Genomic DNA, 26080 nt, shown 5'->3' on the forward strand with positions numbered 1-26080 from the left:
GTTCTTCAAATAGAGGGAACATAATCCCACTTGAAGTCACAGAAATGTGAGAAGGCAAATGAGCAGCAGAAAGAATAACTATGTGGGTAAACCTACTGAATATTGCCTATAAATACAGTATCGGTAATGTCTTCTGGAATTCAAAATATATACATAATTAAAATATATGACATCAGTAGCAGAAAAAGTGAGGGGAGGGGCGGGATACGCTGGAGCTTCAATGTTGTAAGGCCTTTCATTATCCTGGAAGTGGTAAAAGTATCACTAGCAGACACTAACAGGTCGCTGATACATGTTCTAATCTCTAGAGTAACCACAAAAACGAAAGACTGAATAACAAGCTAATTGGTGGGGGTGGGGGTAGAATAAAAAATACTTGATTAATCAAAGACTCCATCATTTCAGTTAAAATCATATAATCATTTCTCAAAGTATTTATTTCATGACGTATTCAGTTTGATTTACCGCCAAATCGCCTCGTCTCTCTCCACAAGATTAGGATAAAGTAAGTGGAAGAATAATATTGTACTGTGTGTTTCTTACATGCCATGCACTGACTGACTGAGCCAGGTACCATCTACAAATTGTCTTAATCCACAGAAGACAACCATAAGGTAGCTATTATCGCCCCTATCCTAGATATGAGGAAATTGAGAATCAAAGAAGTTGAATACCCTCCTGAGGGTCAAAACAGCTTTAACGTGAGGGACTCAAACCCATGTTCATCTGGCCTATGTGCTGCACTATCAAGCCAAAGATAGGTTGAATTGGTTTGCTTTCAACTGCATTAAATCAACCCTCTGTTGATTTTTGTCTTTAATTTGAGTAGGAGGAAGAAACAGCTTAAAATTCCCTATAAAACATTTCATATTCTCCATGGGCAATGGAACCAGATAGGCAGCAAAATAATATAGAAATGAGTCATTGAAAGAAGAAATATTATATATTTTCAATATGAATTAGATAGACGAGAGGAATAAGAGAAATTGGATTGTTAAAAATTTCTTCAAAAATTTGACGTTTGTTATTTTAAGTGACACCAACTTTAAACATCACACATATTTATGCTCAAAAATGGTGCAGAGAACTTTATTCCAAAATCACACAGAAGGGATTTTTAGAAGCCCTCTGCTCTGACTTCTTAGCAGTAGAAAATTAACAACCACGCCGGGCGTGGTGGCTCACGCCTGTAATCCCAGCACTTTGGGAGGCTGAGGCGGGTGAATCACGAGGTCAAGAGATCGAGACCATCCCGGTCAAGTTGGTGAAACCCCGTCTCTACTAAAAATACAAAAAATCAGCTGGGCATGGTGGCACATGCCTGTAATCCCAGCTACTCAGGAGGCGGAGGCAGGAGAATTGCCTGAACCCAGGAGGCGGAGGTTGCGGTGAGCCGAGATCGCGCCATTGCGCTCCAGCCTGGGTAACAAGAGCGAAACTCTGTCTCAAGAAAAAAAAAAAAAGAAAATTAACAACCAAGAGTTAATTGTTTCCAGATTACCATTTCCCTACCCCTGGAACACTCAAGAAACTAATTAAATGCCTTCAACTTCCTCTGTCAGGTGGAAAAGGTGAGGACAGCAGAAAAAGGCAAGTTCATCCAGGTAAACAACTACTTCGGCAATGTTTCTTTCAGTAAGTGCTATTGGCAACCATGAGGAATCATTAAGAGAGACGAGGCAATGAAGATTACACTTCATTTATCTGCGCTTTTCCACCTCTTCCTGACATCCGAGGGAAAATAGGTATTATTTCTCAGGTTATCATCAACATTATTCTAAATCAAGACCTGCAGAGTACAGCATATCGGCTAAAAATTCTTGCAGTTGTTTCTATTATCACTCAAATTTTATTATTTCACTGAGCTGCCTAGAAGCAAGCAATCTGACTTTCCAATCTGAACCATTTGTAAGATAAGTATCAGCAGTTACTGAATCCAGTGGTACCGGTGAGTTGAAATGCTGAAACTAAAGAGGTTATGGTATTTCAGCATGCCTTGTAAATGGGTGCCTAATTCCCACTTTCCGAGTCTTTACAAGGCTTTTAGGAGAGTCTGGGGCCCTATGGATTTCCACATGGAGTTCCCAGTCCACATGTGAACTAGAAATGAATGCACAGAAAGTCAAACTTATAAAACCTTACAGTGCCTTTATTGGAGTACTTGACTCCACAAATGAAAAACCTTTGTCTCTTCAAGTCTGCCACTGAGAGTCTGGCAGGAAAGGATCATGCCAACTTTCATCTAGACAGTCCCTAAGTAATGAAAATGCAGCAAGGCACATTAAACAAGCTATAGCCAGCAGAGAATGTGTAATAAAGTCACATATGGCAGAACTTCAAAACCCCATCCAGAAGCAAATAAGGTTCAACTAAAGCAGTGCTTATAATCATTAAAAAAATAAGTTCAGCTAGACAAATGTAGCTGAGATACACTAGATAAATGTAAGATAAGATAACTCATTCAACACACAACCATTGAGCAAGAGGTCCCTGTGCTAGGTGATAAGTGAGAGTAAAGGTAAATCAGCTTGTGGATCTTCTTTTAAGGCACGTATGGTATGCTAAGAGTCAGGTGGTGTATAACGCTGGAAACTGGGCTGGGCGCGGTGGCTCATGCCTGTAATACCAGCACTTCGGGAGGCTGAAGTGGGCAGCTCATGAGATCAAGAGATCGAGACCAGCCTGGCTAACACGGTAAAACACCGTCTCTACTAAAAGTACAAAAAATTAGCCAGGCATGGTGGCTCATGCCTATAGTCCCATCTGTTTGGGAGGCTGAGGCAGGAGAATCACTTGAACCTGGAAGGCAGAGGTTCCACTGAGCCGAGATAGCACCACTGCACTCCAGCCTGGGTGTCTCAAGGGAAAAAAAAAGTAGAAACTGTCTTACAGGTTGTATATCCTTTATTCAAAATGTTTAGGACCAGAAGTGTTTGAGATTTCAGATTTTCAAATATTTACATTGTTACCTGTTAAGCATTTCCAATCTGAAAATCGAAAATCCGAAGTGCTCCAACAAGCATTTCCTCTGAGCATGGCCTCTGAGCAATGTATCAGTGCTCAGAAAGTTTCAGATTCTGGAGGATTTCAGATTTTGGATGTTTGGATTAGAGATGCTCAACCTGTTTAAGGAAGGATATAAATAACCAAAGAGAGGCACTAACAGGTGCCTCAGGGGTCAAAAGAGAATGAGGACATTTCCATCCAAAGGAGTTTATGAAAAGCTTCATGCAGTGTCAATATTCGAATTGGGCCTTTGAAAAATGGTTGGATGAGGGGGAGATTGAACAGAGACATGAAGGAGGAAAGCGACCAGAGATAAGGGTGCAGCACAAGCAAAGACCTCGAAGGGGCCACAAGGGAACACAGCAGGTAGTGGTGAAGACGGGGTGACTAAAGCGGTGTATCAAGAATAGACTGGAGAGGAGACGTGGAGGCTCAGAGATCATTCAGCGGCCCTCAACCAATGGCGGGGACAGGTGATAAGAAGGAAAGGAAGGGCAATGGCAGGAATCAAAAGGCGGCAGCTCTGAGAGCCGTAACAGAGGAAGGATCAGCTGGCAGACCTGTGAGGGGCGAGAGAAGCCAAAGGGAAACTCATCACTGGTGAAATCTATTTTCTTACAGTAAGATTTTGACAAGTAGAAATGTCTACCGGGCAGCTAGAATGGAAACCCCTAAAAGACATTTGAGCCTGACATCAATGTGGAGTCACATGCACGAAGGGAGGTGGGTAAAGAGGAAATCTGCCCAGCAGTGAAGATGTGGGAGTCGATGAGGCCACCAGTAGACAGATTACTGTGCAGAAAAGAGGGAATGGGACAAAAGTCACAGCAAAGTCCCATGTTTAAGGCACAAGCAGAAGAAAAAGAGCCAGCAAAGAAAAAAACTGTAGCCAGTTAGGAAGAAACCAGGAGAGGCTTATGCCCTAGCAGCCAAGGGATGCAAGAATTTCAATAAAGGGTTTGGAGTAACACCTACTGCTTTGTTTTTGTTTTGTTTTGTTTTGTTTTGTTTTGTTTTTTTGAGATGGAGTTTCGCTCTTGTTACCCAGGCTGGAGTGCAATGGCGCGATCTCGGCTCACCGCAACCTCCGCCCCCTGGGTTCAGGCAATTCTCCTGCCTCAGCTTCCTGAGTAGCTGGGATTACAGGCACGCGCCACCATGCCCAGCTAATTTTTTGTATTTTTAGTAGAGACGGGGTTTCACCATGTTGACCAGGATGGTCTCGATCTCTTGACCTTGTGATTCGCCCGCCTCGGCCTCCCAAAGTGCTGGGATTACAGGCTTGAGCCACCGTGCCCGGCTGCTGTTTTGTTTTGTTTTTTTAAGATGGAGTCTCACTCTGTCGCCAGGCTGGAGTGCACGCCAGGCTAGAGTGCGATCTTGGCTCACTGCAACCTCCGCCTCCTGGGTTCAAGCAATTCTCCTGTCTCAGCCTCCCGAGTAGCTGGGACTACAGGCGTGAGCCACCATGCCCAGCAAATTTTTATATTTTTTAGTAGAGATGGGGTTTCACCATGTTGGCCAGGATGGTCTCGATCTCTTGACCTCGTGATCGACCTGCCTCAGCCTCCCAAAGTGCTGGGATTACAGGTGTGAGCCACTACCTACTGTTTTTAATGGACATACCCACTTGTTCCTGGCAGATTGCAAGCTCCTTTAAAGCAGGAGCTGTTTCCTACCAATATCTGCATCCTGCACAGTATCTAGAGCAGACTCCTATTGTATGCCTTTGTTGGAAAAAACGAACAACAATGTCAAACATGCAGAAGAGTCAAGGAAGGTGGGTGTTGAGAACAGAGAAATGAACTAATGGCTAAGTAGTCACTGGCAACCTCCGGAAAAGTGCGTTTTCAAAGACAAGGATGGGATCTGGAAAGTAAGAGCCAGGAGAGACGCAATAGTCAAAGATGTAGGGAGTAGAAGGCACAACCGTGAAAAAGGCACGGAAGCAGCAAGCAGGTGGTCCACCCTGCAAAGTCAGCCAGGCAGCCCCCTAGAGCACCTTCCAGGCACCGGACACACGCCACCAGTGCCTGCCTGCCAGAAAACTGTGTCCTAGGAAGGAGACAGTGATGAAACAGACCCACTGACAAATGCTACTCAGTTAAAATATGACAATATGAGCTATGGTCAGGAAAGGCCTCTCTGAGAGGGTCATGTCTGAGTTTAGACCAGAATGAGGAAGAGACAGTGATTGAAGCTCTGGGGCCAAACTGCTCCAGACACAGAACAGCAAATATAAAAGCACTGTGACGGAGCAAGCTTGGGTGTTTAAAGTACAGAAAAAAAAAGATCCCTGCGACCGATTACAATGAATGTGGGGCAGGGGCCCTGGATTCTGGTTGAAATGGGAAGCACATAAATGAGAAAATGATACAGCCTGCTTTCTTTGTAGAAATTTCAGTCTGGCTGCTGTGGGGAAGATAGATTATATGGGGTCAATTTGGAAGCAAGGACACCAGTATGGGGGAAGTTACCGTAGACCAAGCAAAAGCTGATGGGCACTGGCCTTTACTGACAGTGGTGGTGACTCTCAGGAGTAGTCAGATTCAGGACTTAACCTGTATATAAATGAAAAGGCAAACTGACTTTTTGAATATGGGGAGTGAGTGAAGAAGAGAGGAATCAAGAATGATGCAGGCTTCTGACTTGAGCATCTGGCTTACAGGGTGATGCCACTTACAGAGACAGCGAAGTAATTAGAGGGAAGCAAATTTGTACCAAGGAAAGCAAGAGTTGCCTTCTGGTCATTTTAAACGTGAGATCCCTACCAGGCACCAAGTGGACGTGCAGTGGAGTAGGCAGCTGGATGTTTAAGTCTGGAGCTCAGTGGGGAGGTCCAAGCTGGAGATACTCACTGGAGAGTCATCAGCACATACATAGTATTTAAAGCCACAGGTTGCATGGGGTCACTTAGGGAAAGAATATACATAGAGAGAAAAGAGAGCCAAAGATAGAGCCCTTTCTTTCAGGTTAGAAGGAGAAAAGGATGAGTAAAAATATTTAAAAGTTTCAAGGCAAAAGCTTGTGGATTCTTTGCTTGGTCTCTATTGTCTCAGTAAAACAGCAGAAAGGAGTTCAGATGCTAAGGACCCTGACAAAGGTTTAGAATAAACATCAGAAGAAATATAATAGGAAACCATCACAAAAGGAACAGAAAGGAGAGCTGGGTGCTGGTAAAGATGCCAGGACTTTGTTGGAATCTCAAATGAACAAGCTTTGAGATATTCCCCAGCAAGATTATAAAGCTCGGGCTTACAAACTACGATTGGTGTGAATTACTGAAATATAATACAATGTGAGGTCTGGCAAAGAAATACCACAGAGGGTTCCAGGATGTTAACAAGCTCACTGCTGAAATGCTGACCACCAGAGTCCGCCCTGGATGCGGAGCCAAGTGAGAATGGCCTGGTGGACTGGAAAGGAGGAATGTTCAAGATCAGGGGAGTCACGACTACGATGAAGAATAGGATCAACAGAGGAAGGGTTCTGAAAGGAGTAAAGGAAGGAGGTTGTGGTCACAGAGGGAAATATCAGGATGGACAATCAAAAAGGTGAAAGAATACTAAGTGACAGCAAGGTCCAAGTGTAGGCATTAAATCTCACAAAGGCTGTTATTTTTCCCAGGAGCTAAAATTATCATAGCAGGCACTCTCTCAGTCCTCGTTAGCCTGTGCCTGGCTGCAGAAACACAAGGAAGGGGCAGTGTGACGAACAGGCCACAGTGGGTAAGAAGGGTGGTCCAGAGACTTAAATCTTGTCTCTACGTGACATTCACTTGGTAGTTCTGGCTCTAATGTTACCTATCCTGCCATTTATATCTGGAAATCTTCTTCCAGCCTTCACACACATGTTCTCAAAATCAAAAAAGATTAAAAGGAGGCGACAAAGACTGCATTTCATCGGTACTGACAGGCTCTTCACAGCTAATGCAACTTCTCTTAGTTTTTGCTGCCAAGACAACCATTATCACCTGCATCACACCTGTAATCCCAGCACTTTGGAAGGCTAAGGTGGGAGGATGGCTTGAAGCCAGGAGTTCAAGACCAGCCTGGGCAACATAGTGAGATCTTGTCTCAAAAACAACAAAAAAAAAATTTAATTAGCTGGGCGTGGTGGCATGTGCCTATGGTCGTACCTATTTGGGAGGGAGAGGCAGGAAGATGGCTTGAGGCTGGGAAGCAAAGGTTGCAGTGAGCCATGATTCCACCACTGCACTCCAGCCTGGGCAACAAGGAACACAGTGAGACACTGTTTCAAAAACAAACAAACAAACAAACAAACAAACACAGAATGGCAAGGAAGGCAGAGAGACATGCAGTACCACCAAGTGAGGAATGAAAATGCAGGGTACCTCTTCAAGACTGGATCATTAACAAACTGACTTCCTGCTTACTAGTGAGGCACTAGATAGATCATATAACGATGACATTACTTCCAATTATGTGGCCTTTGAGAAATCCTGGCAGGCCAGAATCGTGTCAAAGCTTTAATTCTATATTATAAAATAGTGATGCTTTGCCACCTGGCTAAGCTAGAACTACATATCCCAGAATCCTCTTATCTATGTAGTTCCAGGTTAGGGCTGGACAAATTAGAATTGCATGTGAGATTTGTGAGATGGAAGTAAAGCAGTCGACATTATTCTGGTAGAGCTCATGGTTAAAGGCAATGTGGGACAGATGCAAAGGCGCTAATGGGCACCAGTTTGTCCTTGCCCTTTCTGCTCCTCCCAAATGCTATTCTTATGAACCAACATGACCCCAAGACCACTAGACGCTTGGCTGCAATCTCAGAGCTGAGTGAAGACATGATTGGCTCTTCTTCAGAACCCTAAACCAGCCCATTCTGCCTGGCTCCCGGATTCCTCTGCAAGCTTCAACTTGTCCAATTAGCAGTGCTTCAAGGCGGCTGACTCATGACTTTTCCTGATCCTTTAACTCTCCTTTTCAGGTCTTCGCTTTCCCAACTCCTTCTGTAATTGTGTAAGGTCTTATTCCTCTAATAAATATGTTATTCCACAATATTTATAAGGGCTCTGCTTCCCTGATGGAATCCTAACACAGAAAACCGTATTGAGTAGACAATTTGCCCTTAAAGACTCAGTAATTGACCAAAAAAAAAAAAAAAAAAGGGACACCTTACATGCATAGCATTGGATTGCTTTATAGTTTGCAAATCCTGTTCGTATGATTTAATGTTCAACCTTGAGAGGATTAAATAAGGAAACTGAGGTTCCGAGAAGTTATGTGACCAAGCAATAATAATAAAAAAAAAAAGATGCAAAAACCACTTAGAGGCCATCTGTACTGATGATTAACCAAAATAACTCAATAAACATGAAATGATTTAAACAATTCTCTGTCCAAGGACCAGAGATAGAAAAGGCTGAGGCAAGATCTATCCACAAGGTTTATTTTAGCACATTCTATAAAATTAACAGCTGCCAGAGGCCCAAGCACCGCTCAGCATCCCTCCCTGCTCAGACATTTTTAATCCTCTCCACATTCAAACTGGCCAACATCATCTGCCAAGTTCTGTGTGAACACCTGGTCCTCCTTTTAGCCTCTAGTTTAAGAGAATGGGAGATTCATATTGTGTTTAAACTTGCATATGACCATAAAAAGCACCTGAGATAATCAGGAGAACTCCCTTCACCCACCCGACTCTACTCCTCGGGCAGCTGTGAGCTCTTATAAATACTGTGGAATAATGTGTTTATTAGAGGAATCAGACCTTACACAATTATGGAAGGAGTTGAGGAAGTGAAGGCCTAAAATGGAGAGCTAAAGGATCTCCCCTCATTTGACTGTTCCCTCGATCCACTGTCTGCTCCTCCTTTGCCTCATCCATCCCTCCTCACCTACACCACCTTAAACCTGCCCTTGTCATTTGTAGACACAGTGCCAGAAGCCATGGGTGATGAGGGGGTCTATGCTGAGCTTCCCTGATGAGGCTCAGTAAGGAGTACAGTGTTATTTAACAGTCTAGCATGGAGAGAATTCAACAGAAAAAGACTCTGGGTTCACACGTCCTTTAAGGAACACTTTAACTACAATCTGATACTTCATTCCTTCATTCAGTATATATTTTTTTGCTGCATGCCTACTGTGTGCAGAACCACATCACCACGGAAAGCTGATGAGCTAATAAAACCTGGCCAAGTATCAGAGTCGATAAAGATGGAACAGTATGTTGACTTACAGAAAAGTTGGGAGGAGGTGAGTCCCATGACAAGATGAAGACCTTTTAAAACGTCAAGTAAATACAGGAAAGGAAGGACATCCAGCTTTTTAGGGAAGGCAGAATCAGGAAAAAACAAATTCATCTCTGATACTAGGCTTAAGCTCCTTCAAGTGACACACAAGGCTCTTTACACTCAGGGCTTTCTCTGCAGTCTCAATCCTTTCCCTCTAAAACCCCACAACTCAACCCTCCACACCAGCTGCAAAAAAATTTCTTTTTTTTTTTTTTTTTTTTTGAGATGGAGTCCCTCTCTGCTGCCCAGGCTGGAGTGTGGCGGTGCAATCTCAGCTCACTGCAACCTCTGCCTCCTGGGTTCAAGCAATTCTCATGCCTCAACCTCCGAGTAGCTGGGATTACAGGTATATGCCATCATGCCCAGCTTATTTTTGGATTTTTTAATGAAGACAGGGTTTCACCACGTTGGCCAGGGTGGTCTTCTGGCCTCAAGCGATCTGCCTTTCTCAGCCTCCCAAAGTGCTGGGATTATAGGTGTGAGCCACTGCGCCGGCTGGCTTCTTTCTTTCTCTGTGCTCTTCCCTCAGCCTAAAGTAAACTACGCGCCTTCTCTACCAGACAAAAACGTACTGATCATCAAGACTTAATGAGCTCAAGTGAGTCCAGCTTGCCGAAGGCTTTCCTGATCCTTCCCGACCTCGGCCCCTAGCTCAGGCAGAGTTTAGAAGGTGCCTGCTGAGGCTCTGCTTGCCACCATGATCACCTGGAGCCGACTGGCTGTGAGCCTCCCTGTGAGGCTCTGGAGGGGCTGCTCACCACCACACGCCCCCGCCCAGAGGCATGCCTGCTGATGCACTGACTGTGATCACTCCTATCTCAATGAGTTTCTGCAATGTTAGGGCCAGATTCGATCTTCAGATCACTATCCAGGGGGCTTAACAGAAAGTCCATAAGCTCAGTAATTTCAGAAACAGCCTTTCATCAATGAATTTTCAAAAACAGCCCTTTGCCAGTTCATGACAGAGAGCACAGAGCATGCGGTTGGAGCAACTGAGGCACACGATGTCAGTCAAGAGACCGGTTCTCAGCACCTTGGGAAGTGACACAATCTCAAGATTCTAAACCCCAAAACTCACCACATCAATTTTCTTTCCACTCTTCTTTGGGGCTAGTAAAAATCAACTATCTGGGTGCTTTGGATCCTTGGAAAAGTCCCCAGTCCAGACATGGCTTAGTGCACGTGCCTTTCAAACTACATGCACAGGTAGAGACGAGACACAGGAAGTGATATGAATGGATCCAGAGGATCATGCTTACCTTTCCTGCCAAAGCACCTGTGTCTAAAGCGCTCCCAGAATCCTCTCCCTCTTCTCTAACGTTCCATTTTTTCCCGTTTGTTTCACAATCCTTGGAGGACACTTTGTCTGCGCCACCTCTCCTCCTGTGTGTATGTCATGCCTCCACGTTTAGACTGGCTGCTGGAGGAGTCAAAGGACTGTGTCGCTCTGTTTTTAAGTGCCCCCAGATCTAGAACAATGCCCGACGTGGGGTAGATAATAAATAGTGGTTATGAACTAGGCAGTGAGTACCACTGCCCCTTCGCTCAGACGTGGCTCAGCGCTGGCTGCTCCCTAGACCAGAGATGGCAAGCAGACCCCGTGGTTTGAAGGAACCCAGCCACAAGGCACTTGATGTATACGCTGGTACTGAAGGAGTCTGCTTCTCTAGACTGTGAACAACCAGCACGAAGCCTGGGAAGGGGGCACATGCCACTTTGGGGTGGAAACGGTTGTACCAACCCCGCAAAGGGAAGGGGTAGAGGCAGTGGAGAGACAGTAATGAGAACCCATGAGTCATCTGTCTTCCACCCAAGCTGCCAAGGGAAAAATGAGAAAATCCATAGGAAGAAGAATGGAGACTTTTCTCACCCCTTCTTTTTCATGTGTAGATTTCATTTTCTCCTACTCTGCCACAAAAACCTCTGTATTAGAAATGAAGTCACACACAATTCTTCCCACAATAGTAACAAAAACAGATAAGCACACATATGAAAGACAGTAAAGACACGTGGATCATTTCTGCCCCCTTTATAACTTAAGGTCCACAATTTAAAATATGTGTTGTATATATCATATACAATATATATTATATATGTAATATATACACCTTACAGCCATTTTTCTTTTTTTTGTTTGTTTGTTTGTTTTGTTTTGTTTTTTTCTTGAGACGGAGTTTCGCTCTTGTTACCCAGGTTGGAGTGCAATGGCGCGATCTCGGCTCACCGCAACCTCCGCCTCCTGGATTCAGGCAATTCTCCTGCCTCAGCCTCCTGAGTAGCTGGGATTACAGGCACGCGCCACCATGTCCAGCTAATTATTGCATTTTTAGTAGAGATGGGGTTTCACCACGTTGACCAGGACGGTCCCAATCTCTTGACCTCATGATCCACCCGTTACAGGCATTTTTCTAAGCACATACATTAATTGAATTATTCAAAGATTCAAGTTCCTACATGCTGGGGTAAGCAAAAACAGACATGTCCCCGCTTTCAAGCTGCTTTCCGTTGGGTGAGACCCACAAACGCTCATCCCAATAAACAGATCATCACAAACTGATGGCTGTGCCCTGAAGGAAGGTGGCTCAGTGAGCGCCCATCACCAAGAGCTGATGCAGGCCGGACCCTGCTGTGGGCAGCAGCACACCTGGGTCCAAACGTGTCCTCATTTCTCTGAGGAGATGAGGCTTTACTTGAAATGTAAAGAATCAAATAACTGGAAATAATTCCAAGACAAATAGATAAACCAAAGAAGGTGTTGTGTGTATCTATCTTACAGTCATTTCTAAAGACCTGGAGTGAAGTACACTTGGGAAAACCCCAAGAGGGGTCACCGACACTTGATACCACACTCAATTTTCACACTTCTTTGTCTTGAGGCCCAAATGCCTTAAAATGAACATTCTGGATGGAAAACAGAGCTTGCCTCATCATTGCTGTTTTCTAACGACCAAACTCACATCCTCCTCCTGTATGATAACTACCTTTCAGCCTGTGGTACAAGCTAAGTGGGTGCTGGAATGCGAGTCCCTGAGGGTACCGTTGATCAGCATATACCACCTTGCTGCCTCTGTGGCCCTCCCTAGATGGGCTAACAGAGGTACCTTTCCCAATTATTTATGAGCCAGGTACAACGTTAGGCTTTCTGGGACTCATACTGCTGTTTCCACTGATACTTGTTTGTGGGATAAATGGTAATGAAAGTGGGACTCCCATGAATAGACCACATGATTGCATAAACCTTGTTTCCATAGAAAACCAACTAAAATTCCCCATCATTGCTCTAAAACTTATCTGCGTCTCTTATCAGGTGACAGTCCTTTGAAGAAATGCTCCGATAAACCATCTGAGGGGAACATCGGTAATTGTTTTGTGAGTTGTTTTCCTTATAAGAAACAACCAAAAATAGGATTATGGCCTGACTTACCACCTTAATTTAGCAGGCTGGCTTCCTGTAAGCCCCAGCGGACCTCTCCAGCCTCACGCATGCCGGCTCTTAGCTGCTCTGTGGGCGCTGGCGATGCTGCCAACATCTTTCAGGTGACTTTGGTCACATTCTTCTTCTCTACCAACCCCTGCTCCCCAGAGTTTAATATCCACATCCCCTAAGGTCTCTATTACTTTTCCAGCTTAAGTCAGCTAATCCCCAAGGTTGGAACACCAACCTCACACATCTATCTACTCCCACCTCTGAGAAACTGTACTGCCCACTTTCATACCTGAAATGCATTTCCTGTTCCTGGGTCTTGACTCTCCAGCACCACCTGCTCCATGGAGCTTTTCTGTAATAATTGCCCCCGCCTCAGTGTCATCTCTCTAATTCTGAAAGCCACACATGTACAGTGATCTAATAACTCATTGACCCAGGCCTTTATAAAACACCTATGATCCATTCTGCCATTCAGTTATAACTGGTTCCATTCCATTTTGGACTTTGTAATCTTGCACCAGAAACACAGTCAATATTCCCTTAATGCTGCTGAAGTACTAAAAAAATAAAATCACAAAGAAAAGTAGCAATGACCTGTACTGAAGAGTAAAGTTGGACACAATTTACTCCTTCAAAGGTCATAACTGTTTTGACTTTGACTAACATGACTAAGTACCATGCCATGAGTTAGACACTATGGTCTTAACTTGGAACTTACTGTAACGATTTCTCAAAGATGATGGACTATAATGTCTTCTAATAAATAAGAAAACGTTTGGATGTGCCAGCTTTCAGAAAATGGAAAAATGAATAGTTGTGCCAAAAGTGCGCATGTTTTTTAACTCTTCACTGCAACATAAGCAAAGTAGCATACATCGGACAGACACCAAATCAGCTAATATTCTCTTCTCAGTACGTCATAAAGGGGCAATGGTTTCACAAAGCATCATCCACCCCTTCACCTCTGGAACAGCACAAGACAGCAAGCTACTTCAAACACAGCCCAGAATTCACAAGTTCTTGGTAAGCCTCAAAAATATCTGGATCCAAAACCAGTGAGATGAAATCACTGGGCTTAGCAGCAGCATCAACAGTAACACCTCAAAGTAGCCAGGGAGGGCCAGGCAGCAGCCAAGATGCAGTGAGGACTGAGCTCATACACACAAGTTCCTTCTGTAATATGCAGCCTTTCTAGAAGGTATTCTTTTAGTAGGTGGTATTTATCCAGCATCATTTTGAACCTTCCTTGTTTAGACCAAAGCAATGAAAAGGAAGAAAGTCCCCAAATACTAGGGGTACATTTTTTAACCAGTTGAGTCTATTGATTGGAGTTGTCAGAATTTCAACTCTTCAGCTGGGCATCGTAGCTCACACCTGTAATTCCAGCACTTTGGGAGGCCAAGGTGGGCGGATCACTTGAGGCCAAGAGTTCAAGATCAGCCTGGCCAACATGGCGAAACCCTGTCTCTACTAAAAATATAAAAATTAGCCTGGCGTGGTGGCACATGCCTATAATCTACTTGGGTGGCAGAGGCATGAGAATTGCTTGAACCCAGGAGGCGGTGGTTGCAATGAACCAAGATCATGCCACTATACTCCAGCCTGGGCAACAGAGCAAGACCCTGCTTGAGGGGAAAAAAAAAAAGTATTTCAACTCTTCTACTCTTCAGGAAGGGTGTAAAATCCAAAGTAGTGGCAATACTTATACACATCTGAAGATGTCTATGTCTCTTCACACTGTGGTCTGGGGTGTACTGGGAAAAGGGCAACCTGGGGAGCATCTTCCAGGTTCTTCTCTAAGCTGAAGGGAGAAGACACAAGTCACATTTCTGAAGGCTGAGGCTTGATTAGTCAGCCCCAGCTTGCTCGTGGTTGATACCCTCCATCGAAACTTGCACACGCACACACAGAAATCAGTACCGACAAGAAACTGTCTGTCATCTAGAAATGTCTTATTGGTTCGCCTGTTTCTGTGACTTTCCCCAGAGGTCTGTCTGAAAGCCCAGTTAGCCTGGTGGTGGGGGCACCTCTGTACCCTAGACAACCACAGGGAAAAGATCCTTAGTGCACAGGAAATGGGCCGGAAGGAGGTCGAAATGTTGCAATACAGAACAGAACAATTTCCAGAGCCCTCAGAGGCACTGACCCACTGTGGTGACGAGGCACCATACAGGTGAGGGACAACAGGCTCAGGCTGCAGAACTGTAAGGAGTGCTCGGAAGACAGGCAGGAAGCCAGGGCTGGGCCAAGAGGCCACATGGGCAACAGCAGGGGTCAGTATGGACTCAATGAATTCTGGAGATGGAAGGGGAGGCCTTCGGGATCAGCTAGCCCAATCCTTCTTTTACAAGGGCCGAGAGCTATTCAGCTACTTGTCCAAAGTCACAAAAGGAGTGAGTAGAAGGACAAGGGCCAAAATCCAAGCCTCCTGTACAACTGTTTTCACAATTCAGCTACTAATTATATCAATTCCTTTCAGTTTTTTCAAAGACATATATTGACTAACAAGGAAAGACAGAGTAGTATCCTGCGGTTATGAACCCAGACTCTGGAGCTAGGCTACCTGGGTTTGAATCCCAGTTCTGCCACTTACACTGTGACCCTGAGCAAGTGACTTCACCTCTCTGTGACTCGGTTTGCTCACCTATCTAATAGGGTAACAACAGTGGCTACCCTCATGGGACTATGAAGTGAGTTAATCTATGGAAAGTGCATTAGCAGTCTCAGCTGCTCTGGAGGCTGAGGTGGGAGGATCGCTTGAACCTGGGAGGTTGAGGCTGCAGTGGGCTATCATCGCCACATTACACTCCAGCCTAGGTGACGGAGACCCCACCTCTTTAAACAAAGAAAAGAAAGTATAGTGCCTGGCACAAAATAAATGCTACAAAAAAGGCAGGCAGGAATTTCTTAGGGAAAAAAAGAATGCTCATATTGGTTTCTCTGCATCACACCTGCTCCTTGGCCCCCAATTCGTCTCGGTCATAGGTTACTGCCTTTTCCCACAGCACCCGGGACTAATGCTTCTGAGTCACACTCCTCTTTCATAATCCATCCAGGCCCAACCCAGTCAGGTATTAGCTCAACCCGCCCAAATCGTGGAAGAAGCAAAACCTCTGAATAAATGCTTATGCGACTACTGGCCATCCAGCCTATCGCCCCTTAGATGTCTGCTGCTAAAACCTTGAACTCAGAAGTTACCTCTCTTGACCATCACCTCCTATTTTCCTAGACTACCCACCCCCTTGCACCTCAGAGTCTGCTTTAATGCCCTCATGATGTCCTCCAGGCCCTCAGAACTTCTGCAGGGACATCAGGTCTGGAAGCCCCACTCACCTGCCTATCCCACCTGTACTCCGTGGCCAGTTTTGTCTGTGATGTTCTCATCAATTCCCTTGGGTCCTTTATCCCTCATCCTTCCACCCTTATTCCATGGAGAGAGCTGCCAAACTTGGTGGGTAAAGCCACAAAACTAGGCCCACTGCGTCCACTACAGACCTATGCTATCCTTCACCCTTTATTGCTAACTGAATGCCTGTCACATTCCCTTGAGGTCCAGCCTAGCCCACTCTCCTCCAGCTCTGACTCTGACCATGGCTTTGCCTCAGACCCACTGAGAAAGCCCAGACTACCAAGTACGTTGTGTGCCAAACACTCCTCCAGACACGCTCCTCAAACTGTAGCATGCATTCGAATCTCCTGGGGATCTTGTTCAAATGCAAACTTCCATTCACAAGGTTGGACCTGAGATTCCCCCAGGTGCTGCCAATGCTGCTGGTCCCCAGAACACACCTGGGGTAGCCGAGTTCTAAGAACTTAAATACACTATGTTTGCGTTTTTCTAAATATGTTATTTTTGATCTTCATGAAAAACCTGACAGTGAGGTATTATTCCTATTTCACAGAGACAGAAAATGAGATTCAGAGAGGCTGGAAAACCTGTCCAAGGTTCACACTGAGGAGAGGCAGGATTCAAATGAAAGGCTGACTCTGAAGCCTGAACCCTAGCTTTGCCTCTTTTAATTGGGAGATGAGGCAAGGATGGAAGGGTATAAAGAACAGAAGTAGGTTTTAAAAACACACAAGTAATGGTTTATTTGTAATACAAACTATTAAAATCTTCTTAGCTGATGTGAATGAAAGAAAGATGGATTATGAAACGCAAGAGTCCCTTGCGTTTCATAATCCGTCTTTGCGTTGTGCTAGAGATTCCACCTGACAGCCAAAGACCTAAAAGCTATCAGAGAGTAAGTTAATTCTACCAATCAACATGGAAGAAGACATCCAGAGGGACACAGAGGAAACTTTATGTGTGCAGATAAAGAAAGGGAAGATACAGGTCAGGGGCAGTGGCTCACCACATCTTGGGAGGCTGAGGCAGGAGGATCACTTGAGGCCAGGAGTTTGAGGCCAGCCTAAGAAACACAGCAAGACCCTGCCTCTAGAAAAAGATTAAAAAAATGACTGGGCACAGTGGCTCATGCCTGTAACCCCAGCACTTTGGGAGACTGAGGCAGGTAGATCACGAGGTCAGGAATTTGAGAGCAGCCTGGCCAATATGGTGAAACCCTGTCTCTACTAAAAACGCAAAAACTAGCCAGACGTGGTGGCGGGCACCTCAGCTACTCAGGAGGCTGAGAAAGGAGAACTGCTTGAACCTGGGAGGCGGAGGTTGCAGTGAGCTGAGATCACACCACCGAACTACAGCCTGGGTGACAGAGCGAGACTTTATCTCAAAAAAAAAAAGAAAGAAAGAAAAAAAGATAAAAGATAAAAAAATTAGCCAGGCATGGTGGTGCACACCTGCAGTCCTAGCTATTCAGGAGGCTTAAGTGGGAGGATTGTTTGAGCCCAGGAGTTTCATGCTGCAATGAGTCGTGATTGCACCACTGTAATCCAGCTGCAGTGATAGTGCGAGATCCTGTTGTAAAGAGAGAGAGGGGGAACAAGGGAACACAGAGATAACCTGTAACTAGCATGTCTGTGGAAGCTTTGGGGTCACTCTAGGGTTGGGAAGTCTGAGAGCGCTGCAGAGACTGCACGCCACACCACACTGCTCTTTCCATGTCTCCTCTCCCTCTCCCTTCCCTTTTCTCTGGCTCCTCAAAGAGCTCCGACTTGCACCCCAACCCCCCTGTGCCACCTTATCTGGAGTCCACACCCAGTAGTCATGCCTGCTCACCGCTCTTCAGCCTGTCCTTTGCCCCTAGAGTCTCCCAGCTGGCCTGCGAGCATGCTTGGCGACTCCCGGATCCTGTTCGACTTGGTCAGTTCTGCCGTGCTGAGCCACTGCCCTCACAGTGGTCTTCTGCTCCACGCCGCGTAAAAGGTGGCGATCATTTCTGACTCAGCTCCTTCCCCATTCCACCCACTTCTCAAGTTCTGTGATTTTTCTTCCTCCTTCATCGTCGGACAGACTTCACGGTGCCCATATCCAAGGGCTCCTCTGTCTTTATCCTTCCAGTTCTGCAGCAGCATGTGACCAATCCCTCTTTAACAAGTCCACTCACACCCATCTCTGCTTGGCTTCCGACAGCATGCTCTCCTGGTACTTCTGTTCCCTGACTACTCCCAGAACTCTCCCTTTCATTTCCTGTCTCCTCACTGCAGGCATTTCCAAGAACCTGCCCTTGACCCTCATCTCAATCGTCCACCTTCTGACATCTCGGACATCCTGTCTGACCCTTGGAGGGCAGATCTGAGTCTGCTCTGTTCATAGAGGAATCCTCAGAGCAATGCCTGGCATGTAATAGCAGGCACTTGCTCAATATTTGCTGAATAAATGAGCTGCTAGCCATGTTACTGAGCTGCTCACCTTGCATCTTCAAACAGCTCATTCCAAGGCTGGGGCTAAGGGCTATAGCTCACCAAGTGGAGAGAACTGCTATCCCTCGTCAAATCATAGCACACACAGGAAATGATATATCTGCATAGCTCTCTGGGTAAGCAGGCCTTTGGATTTACAGGCAGCCCCTGCCCTGTGGGTATCAATATCATGACAACCCACCTGAAACACATGTGGGTCCCTTACCATGGCCCACAAGCTGGGGAGTTCTGTCTAGTCCAGCTCTAAATAAGAGCAAGGAAGAGCCAATATCAGAATATTCTTGACTTGGTGTCACCTTTAAGCTCCAAGAAGTAACTCATGTGTCTGCACACTATCTCTTTTTCATTAGGATTCCAAGGTAGCACCCACTCTGAAATGTGCCCGGAACCCTTAAGCACAATTCCAGTCTTCACTGTTCTAAGCCAAATTAATCCTAGACAGAGCAACACCAGCCACGGGTTCTTCTCCACTCCTATGAATACCCCAAGTGATGTAAATATTTTCATATTCCAACTGCTTATAAAGGTGTGAAACAGGATGCAGTTAAGGTCCCAGAACATTTTACTTACACTTGAATCATGCTGCACACTTGAATCATGCTGCACAGTGACTCCATCATCTACCACAAACCTTACAGTGTATCGTGGAGAAATCGGCATTGGAAGAACACAAGCAAATGCACAGTGTCATGATCGCCAGCCCGCTGGAAACGCCTATGGCTGAGGAGTGACGATGTTGACTACTGGGTCTAATTCTGTTGCTTCCCAAAGTCTACAGTTGGTATGGGGAGAAATATTCCAAGATCGAAAAAACCGCTAACTGTGCCAACTGCAGCACTTCGTCTTTTCCAGAAGATAAATTATGAAGAATTTTTGCCAGTTCAAGTTATTTTCCCAAAGCAGAGTCAAATGACCCTGCAACCCTGCTTTTAAGAAACCAATGCAATTAAACGGAACAGCTATGAACTGTCTGGACAGCGTCCCTCCAACTTCATTTGATAAAGTGAGATGCAGACACACACTGACAGACAGGCACACACCTTATTCAACTGCCAGACGCAGTGCCAATATGAAAATGTACATTCAATCTATGGGGGGAACATCAGCTCAGCAGCTCATCACTGAAACCAAATAGCCGTATAAACGCCGGCTAGCCCGCTGCCTTGTAAGGAACGATCACTGACAACTAGAGGTCCTATTCAGCAGGCTAATAAGAATAATTATAGCCAGGGCAGGCATTAATCAGCTTGGCACATACAGGAATTCTGTTAACAAGGCTAAAATGAGTGCCAAGGAATCTCTGAAGCCCACAGTACTTCAAAGACTGTTAAAGCTGGATGGATTCACTGGGGCTCCTCCCGCTGGCCTTCCTCCTCCTTTGGTGCTTTCCAGAGGCAGTAACTTTCAGCCCCTGTCCTCAGAGCAGTTGTGGCCACCAGCTAGGGTTGCAGAGACGCCACACCTCCGAGGTGCGTGCTGGCACTGCCCTTCCCTTCAGGAAGTGTGCCTGGACTGCACTCACCCTGGATCCTCCTATTTTGAAATGCAATTTCACTTTCAAACCACTATCATCCTTCTTTGCCTAAACTAATCTCAAGCAATACACAGCATAAGGTTTAGCGAACATTAGTCAACTGCATTAGCAGAGGCAGAACGGAGTCCTGAGATCAGCTCCTGGGTTTGCTAGGGAGTATCTGTATGACTCTGAACAAGTTATCTAACTTTCCTGGGCATCAGTTTCCTATCTGTAATAAGGAGAAAATAATAGTGAGTTCCTCAAAGTATTACTGTGAGGAATAAATATCAGAATGTATATCAGAGCCTGACGCTCAACATGCACACTAGAAATAGTAGCTGTTATTACTGTGTCCATTAGATACAGAGCCTTGTACAGAAGCTATAAGGAAAAAAATAAGCAAAATATTCAGTAAGCAGACACACACACACACACACACACACACACACACACACACACACACGTTAAATAGGAGTGGCTATGCCTGGGTAGGAGTGTGGATGCATTTTCTTTCCTTGTTTTTTTTTTTTTTTTTTTTTTTTTGAGACAGGATCTTGCTCTGTTGCCCAAGCAGGAGTGCAGTGGTGCGATCAGGGCTCCCTATAGCCTTGACCTCCCAGGCTCAAGTGATCCTCCCCACTCAGCCTCCCACATAGCTGAAACCACAGCTACCATACCTGGCTAACTTTTCTTATTTCTCGGTAGAGATGGAGGTCTCACTATGTTGCACAGGCTGGTCTGGATCTCCTGATCTCAAGCAATCCTCCTGCCTTGGCCTCCCAAAGTGCTGGGATTGCAGGGGTGAGCCACCGTGTTTAGCCCACATTTTTCTTTTGATCTTATATCCTTCGTAAGTAACATAGAGACTTCTGGCTGTTCCCTCAAAATCTGTCCTTCCCTTCTTCCATAGTAGCTGGCACATGGCTTCCCAGCTTTCCTTACAGCTAGTGTGGCTTACACCCAAATTCTCTCCAATAGAATGTGTGTAGAAACGATGTGTGCCACTTTCAAGTTTGACCCACAAAGACTCCATATATTTCTACTCCATGCTCTTTCCTCCTTTGTAGGGGCTAGATTGGTGATGACGACTACCAAAGCGATTCCAGAAACTGTGAGTTGAAGACAGCGGAACTGCCGCCAGCCTGGGAGCCAGAATGACTGTGTGAAGCAGGGTCCCCACCCAACCTTTCCCTCCGAAGCACCTCCTTCACATTTTTACATAAGACACATCTATTGTGTGAACCACTATGCTTTGAGTTTACTTGTTAGAGCAGGTTAGCCTACTTAATTAATACAAAGTCCTTTTCAAATACAGACGTAAAGCTTTTGACATTTACAACAGGTCTGCAAAAATAAAGACCTAAATAAAGAGAATATGTTAATCCCACCCCACAATCTCCATGCCTTCTACTCTCCAATTTATGTTGCACTAGGTGAGGGTTTACTCTTCTCAAACACATCATCCTGTCCTGCTAATCTCGCCCTACAAACTTTTAATGGCTACCCATTCCTACAGAAAAAAATAACATATATATTTATAAGTATTCAGTCAGCCAGTAGGTATCAAACATCCCGTATGGGTTATATATCTTATTAGTAATAGGGATGTTGTAGTGAACAAAACCTACGTTTCCCCTGCCCCCAGGGGAAAAAAAATCAGGGTAGGGAACAGACAACTACATACAGTGAAGAAAATATATGCTCTAACGATAGGGCACAGACTGCCTGGCAACACCCTGAACGCCAACAGATCTACCCCTCCCAGTCCAGACTCCTCGGCGCAGCATGCAAAACCTACAGGATCGGCCGTGTGTGATGGCTCATCCTGTAAGCCCAGCACTTTGGGAGGCCAAGGTGGGCAGATCACCTGAGGTCAGGAGTTCAAGACCAGCTTGGCCAACATGGTGAAACTCCATCTCTATTAAAAACACAAAAAATTAGCCAGGCGTGCTAGCACATGCCTGTAATCCCAGCTACTCGGGAGGCTGAGGCAGGAGAATTGATTGAACCCAGGAGGCGGAGATTGCAATAAGCCGATATCTCAGCATTGTATTCCAGCCTGCTCAACAAGGGTGAAAATTCCATGTCCAAAAAAAACAAAACAAAAAACCCACAGGATATAACCGAAACCTACCGTTCTTCCCCCATTATTTCCTCCTTCCCCAAATAACTGTACCCCCATTATTTCCTTGTTCTCCCAGCTCCAGCTACCTGGAACTTATGTGCCATTTCTGAATGAGCCATGTACTTTCACTCATCCACACTTCAGGCTTTTCCCCAGAGCCTGGAATGCTCTTCTATCCTTTCTTTCAAAATTCTAATTATCCTCAAGGCTCAGATCAAATGTCACCTCTTCAGCGAAACCAGCCCCAACCCCTAAGTCTAAATTAATCATCCCCTCCCTTGTTTGAGAGAATAAAACGGCTAACCACAGGACTGAATGAAATACGTCAGGTATTTCATTCAGTGGTTAGCCGTTTTATTCTCTGTCCACTCACACCCACCAGCCGCTCAGGGAGATGCTGTGTCTTGGTCATTTGTCTGGGACTCCCAGCATTGAACACATAGTTACACACAGAGTGGCCACTCAAGAAATGCCACACTGAGTGGACAGGCAAGAGAGGTCAGACACAGGCAATGGATGTGAAACCTGCTCTATGAGGCGGGGTGGGTTCTGGTGTGATCACGGTAGGTAGGCTTAGGAAGGCTTCATAGAGAAAGTGAGTTTTAGGGGAAAAAGGAAATATTCAGACACAGGCAAGAGGTGAGAAGTAGAAGAGGGCGGAAGGTTTAATATAGTCTCCATAAAGGAGAGCCAACAGGTTAGCTGGAATGAAGTGTCTGGGCCAGAGAAGACCAGAGGGAAGGGACACAAGGGGTAACATCTCCTTGGAGGAAAGTCATGAGGACCCAGTGAGGACAGGTGGGAGCCTCAAAAATGATCCTTTAGGAAAAGGATGAGCTTAAACGGGAAGCTGGAAGAAAGAATCAACCAAGAAGACACCAACTGTGTGGGAAACCGTCGGGACCTGGGCCAAGACAGTAGCCGTAGAAACAGGAAGGAAAGGAAGAAGCTGGAGTCTGTGCTTTGGGGAAAGCCAAGAATTGAGAAACTGTGTGAAAGTGGAGATCACAAAGAGCAGCGATACCAAGATTATACCCCCAGGTCACACCCCAGGAGGAAAGAGGATCTTGCTGATCGACGTATTACATTTCAGGGATCGGTACAGTGCTAGAGTAGTATAACACAGGGAGACCTTCCCAGAGGTCAGGCTGAAGCTACACCGAGCGAGATTCTGTGGCAGCGGTTATCAGGAGAGTCATCCATGGGTCACAGGACTGTCAGGTGAAAAGGCACTGGCTGGTGACATCACAGAAATTCCCTGTGGAGCTCATAGGAGGCCTCCAGCCAGGACAGGATATGTTGGGGTACAATCAAGATTTCCCCAAGTTGTGCTTTCCCCACTTCTATTTTGCTTTTGTCAGTCTCTCTTTGCCCCCTCCCTCTTCCCCCCTTATGATGATTACTCAAGGGCATTGTTTTGAAAGTTCTACCTCATTCCACCCTAACTGGTACCCAGGTTGTTCAGAGAACTGCACAACTCTAGGGGGAGTCATTCCCATAGGCTACAAAGTGAACAGCAGCTCCTGAAGCTGTACAGTGCACAATCTGTGCAAACCTAGGCCACGGCCCTGCTTGACCCAGACACAAAGTCAATTAATGTGTGTGGACTATCACAGCAGCGTGCCACAAACATAGGGTCCCAGAGTGAAAAGTAAAGATGAAAAGCATTAGCACCGGGTGTGGTGGAGCATGCCGGGAATCCCAGCACTTCGGGAGGCTGAGGTGGGAGCATCACATGAGCCCAGGAGTTTGAGGCTTCAGTGAGCTGTGGAGTGCCACTGCACTCCAGACTGGGTGGCAGAGTGAGACCTTGTTTCAAAGATAAAAGCAAAGCACCAGAATCAGGAACGTTAGAAGAGATGCCATAAAACTAACTGGAAGATATGGAAGCTCTCTGCACACTGGCTGCCGCTGAAGGCAACGTGGCTGGACGGAGCTCTATTAGGGAGAGTTCAGAAAATCCCTTCAAGGTGAAGGAAGAAAACAGAGTAGCTAGCAAGGCTGGTTCACCAGCAGCAGGAGCCAAGGAGGTTAGAGTAGTGTGGGCCCCCCCGTGTTCCCAGCAGGGGAGTGGCTGTAGAAGGCCTCCTCTGGGACCCTCTGGCCATAAGTGCAGAGGAGTCATTTGCCCTGTGTGCAGCTGGGACCTGGATGGGACGGACACCGCACAGCACGCGCTCTGTAAAAGGCTCAGATCTGCCTTCTCTAGGGGCTTGGAAGAGAACCCCAGGCCAGGTCACAGGAATCATCTCGTCCTGGTTGACACTGACCACAAGGATCCAAGAATATCAAAGCGTTTAAGGGTCAGCCCTGGGGTACCACGGTGGGCACTTAACAAACATATTTCCGTGGCTGGCTAGGATCACCATGTGGATCTATGTGAAGATGGTGTCTGTGTATGGAGTGAATGGAAAATGGAGAGGGAAAAAACCCACAAAAGATTCCTTGGGTGGGGGGAGGGCACTGGGCCAAAACCTCACAGGGCACCGAGGGTTTCCGGAGGGTGGAAGCCGAGGGGACAGTAAGGGAGGAAAAGTAACAGGTAGAAAAAGTTGGAGAAGCCAGGCTCTTAGGTCTTTGTGTATAAATATGCAGCTAGGCAGCTTCAAGAAAAGCTAAAAGAAAAGACTGAGGCACAAGCCCCAGCCACGACGAAAATGACGGCAGGGCTCGCACGCCGATTTCCACCGTAACGCTCGGGGCCGCGGTGTGACCTTCGTGGAAGGAAGTTGGAGGATTCTGTCGCTTCCCTGGAAAGGCAACTCCGCGCGGGCTCGGGGAAGAGCGGCGCGGCCGGCGGCGGCTATGGCGGGGCAGATCCCGGGCTCACATTTCCGCTCCGAGCCGGGGACCCGCGCCGGGACCGCAGCACCTTCCGGGCCGGGAGTTCAAGGTGAGCCGGGCTCTCGGCGGCCAACAGGTAGGGAGGGCCGGGAAAAGCCGGGCCCGGGCCACTCCCCCCGGCACATGTGGGGGGCGAGGCTCGGCCCGGCGGAGCGGCCACTTGCACCCCGTGCGCTGGGCCCGGGCGGATTCGCGCCAGGCTCCGGGCGGCCCCACGGCCGCTCCCCTCCGGGCCGAGCCGCCCGCGCTCCCCGGCCGGGTTTCCCGCGAGCAGCCCGAGCACTCTCTGCGCCCCAGGCCGCGCGCTGCAGCCGCGCCCCGCCGAGCCCCCCAGGGCCCCGCCAGTCCCCCCGCGCCCCGCCGGCCCCGCGCACACTCACCCAGCCACAGGAGCGCCAGCAGCAGCGGCCTCGGCGCCAGGCGCCCCATGCTCGCCCGGCGGGAGCGACTCTCCCCCTCCTCCTCCTCCTCCTCCTCCGCCTTCCCCGCCGCCTCTCCTCCTCCTCCTCCTCCAGCTCCGGCTGCTCCAGAGTCGGCGCTCCTCCGCCTGGGCCGCGCGCCTGCTCCGCTCTCCCCGCGAGCCGATAAATCCCAGCGCTGGGGCGTACGTGCGCCCCTGGCTCCGCTCGCTCCCTCCCGCCTCCTTCCCTCCCTCCTGCAGCCGCCCGGGCCCTGGAGCCGGCCCCGCCGCTCCGAGTGTGCAGCCCCGACCGCTTCCCGAAAGCAGAAAGGAAGAACCGCAGCGCCCGCCCGCCCGCCCGCGCCTCCCATCCGGCGCTTTGCCAGCAACAAACACAAACTTTCCCAAGCCCCTCCCCGCTCCAGGTAACGGAGAAAGCGCCGGGGCCACCCGCTTAAAGGCGAGGAGGCGTCGGAGCCCACCGTGCCCTCCCCCTCCGGGCCCCCACCCCACGAGAAACTTTCCTCCGACCTTTAAAAGTTGGCCTGGGAAAGACTCGTCTGGAAATCCCATCGTTTTAGCCCTATCCGGGACACCCCCGTTCCATCACACCCACGCGTGTCTAGTCTATCCTCAGCCAACTCCCCGCTGGTTCAGCCTCTGGTCCTGAGCTAAGCACC

At 47.1% G+C, this 26080-nt stretch overlaps 1 protein-coding gene across 1 annotated transcript in view; it reads right to left on the minus strand.

The window, feature by feature from the left end:
• The window catches only part of PTGFRN (prostaglandin F2 receptor inhibitor), an 81004-nt gene extending 55276 nt beyond the window's left edge, over positions 1-25728 (minus strand). The window contains exon 1 of the mRNA XM_039460858.2: positions 25381-25728. Within this exon, the coding sequence (XP_039316792.2) occupies positions 25381-25429 (49 nt within the window). The 5' untranslated portion in view covers positions 25430-25728. The remainder of the gene's footprint in view (positions 1-25380) is intronic.
• Positions 25729-26080: the final 352 nt, after the last annotated feature.

Source organism: Saimiri boliviensis, chromosome 11 (assembly GCF_048565385.1).
Source record: "Saimiri boliviensis isolate mSaiBol1 chromosome 11, mSaiBol1.pri, whole genome shotgun sequence".
Lineage (NCBI taxonomy): Eukaryota > Metazoa > Chordata > Mammalia > Primates > Cebidae > Saimiri > Saimiri boliviensis.